This window comes from Salmo salar, unplaced genomic scaffold (assembly GCF_965601325.2).
Source record: "Salmo salar unplaced genomic scaffold, fSalSal1 ptg000519l, whole genome shotgun sequence".
NCBI lineage: Eukaryota > Metazoa > Chordata > Actinopteri > Salmoniformes > Salmonidae > Salmo > Salmo salar.
Genome location: NW_027675407.1, coordinates 857,501 through 859,509, shown reverse-complemented (window position 1 = coordinate 859,509; position 2,009 = coordinate 857,501). Strand labels below are relative to the sequence as shown.

The following is a 2,009-nucleotide window of genomic DNA, read 5'->3' as shown; positions in this document are numbered from 1 at the left end:
GTTGCGAAATAGGAAGCCAATTCTAGATTTAACTTTGGATTGGATATGCTTATAGTGAGTCTGGAAGGAGAGTTTACAGTCTAACCAGATACCTAGGTATTTGTAGTTGTCCACATATTCTAAGTCAGAACCGTCCAGAGTAGTGATGCTGGACAGGCGGGCAGGTGCAGGCAGCGATCGGTTGAAGAGCATGCATTTAGTTTTACTTGTATTTAAGAGCAGTTGGAGGCCACGGAAGGAGAGTTGTATGGCATTGAAGCTCGTCTGGTTAGTTAGTTAGTTAACACAGTGTCCAAAGAAGGGCCAGAAGTATACAGAATAACACCAATAACAAAGGGGGTCTGATCTTTGTGCCTCTGTAAATTTCTCATTTATCATTATTCACGAATCATTCATGATTATTCATAATCATGGTAGCATCCACATGAATGTAGAAGTGTTCAGAAACATATTCTATTCTTACTGACAATACAAGTGAAGTGACTCCAAAATGACAGGACATTATTCACCAATCAGTTTCTATTTGGAAAAACATCATCCAAAACACAACCAAGACAAACTGCAAATGAATTCAACAAGTTTGTAGAATCACAAGCTTGATGTAATCACTGCAGGCATGGAACATGGGACTAAATACTAAACTTATGACTACTTTAATACAATATAAGTGAATTTGTCCAAATAATTAAGACTTCTTCAAATGGGAGAACTACGTACAGAAAGTGCTTTAATTTCTAATTGGTAAAACAGATATGTATGAAAATACCCTCAAATAAAAGGTGACATTCTGTAAGGTCACCTAATATGAAACATCTCAAATCCAAAATGCTGGAGCATAGCACCAAATGTAAAACTGTAAGCTTCACTGTCCAAACACATATGGTGTGGACTATGTGTGCCTGGTAAACACATGCGGATCTGGTGAACAGTTATCACTTGTTGACCAACTACAGGAATACTGACCTCAGAGTCTCCAGTTTACAGTGTGGATCCTCCAGTCCAGCAGAGAGCAGCTTCACTCCTGAATCCTTCAGGTCATTGTTACTCAGGTCCAGCTCTCTCAGGTGTGAGGGGTTTGACTCCAGAGCTGAGACCAGAGAAGCACAGCCTTCCTCTGTGACTCCACAGCCTGACAGCCTGCAAAGAGATCATCATGACTTCACAAACACACTGTTAATTTAACACCAGTAGTGTTGAAGGACAACGGTAGATGCATTAGGTTTATTCTCTCAAACAACATATAGATTCATCTTCCGTCTCCTAGAATTGTATGGTCATATTGTTATACTAGATTGAATATCTGATTCAATATGTTATTCAATATAATATTATATACATATTATAATACATATTTTCTCTAAACATAATATTTCTTCCTGATGAATACTTCTTATATGTCATTTTATTTACTCACAGAGCAGCTCTGGAGACTTTGACCACTGGCAGCAGCCTCAGAAGACCTTCCTCTGATCTGGAGTATTTCTTCAGGTCAAACACATCCAGCTCCTTTTCTGAAGTCAGCAACACAAAGACCAGAGCTGACGACTGTGCAGGTGACAGGTTGGGTTCTGAGAGACTTCCTGATCTCAGGTAGCTTTGGATCTCCTCCACTAGAGAATGGTCATTCAGTTCATTCAGACAGTGGAACAGATTGATGCTCCTCTCTGGAGAAGGATTCTCCCTGATCTTCTCCTTGATGTAGTTCACTGTGTCTTCATGGCTCTGTGAGCTGCTTCTTGTCTTTGTCAGTAGACCTCGTAAGTGCTTCTGATTGGACTCCAGTGAGAGGCCCAGAAGGAAGCGGAGGAAAAGGTCCAGGTTTCCTGTCTCACTTTGTAAGGCTTTATCCACAGCACTCTTGTAGACAGTAACTTCAGTAACTTCAGGCTTGTCTCTGAACAGCGAGAAAAAGTATCTGAACATTGATTGTGGTTTGTCCATTAGATTCTCATTGTTGTTGATGAATGAGAGGAACACATACACAGCAGCCAGAAACTCCTGAATGCTCA

The 2,009-nt window shown here is 40.4% G+C and overlaps 1 protein-coding gene across 1 annotated transcript in view; it reads right to left on the bottom strand.

Annotated features, from left to right (window-relative positions):
* Positions 1 to 1,410: 1,410 nt before the first annotated feature.
* The window catches only part of LOC145876242 (NLR family CARD domain-containing protein 3-like), a 2,425-nt gene continuing 1,826 nt past the window's right edge, over positions 1,411 to 2,009 (bottom strand). Inside the window, exon 2 of the mRNA XM_082972028.1 lies at positions 1,411 to 2,009. This exon is cut by the window's right edge and continues 1,212 nt beyond it. Within this exon, the coding sequence (XP_082828154.1) occupies positions 1,411 to 2,009 (599 nt within the window).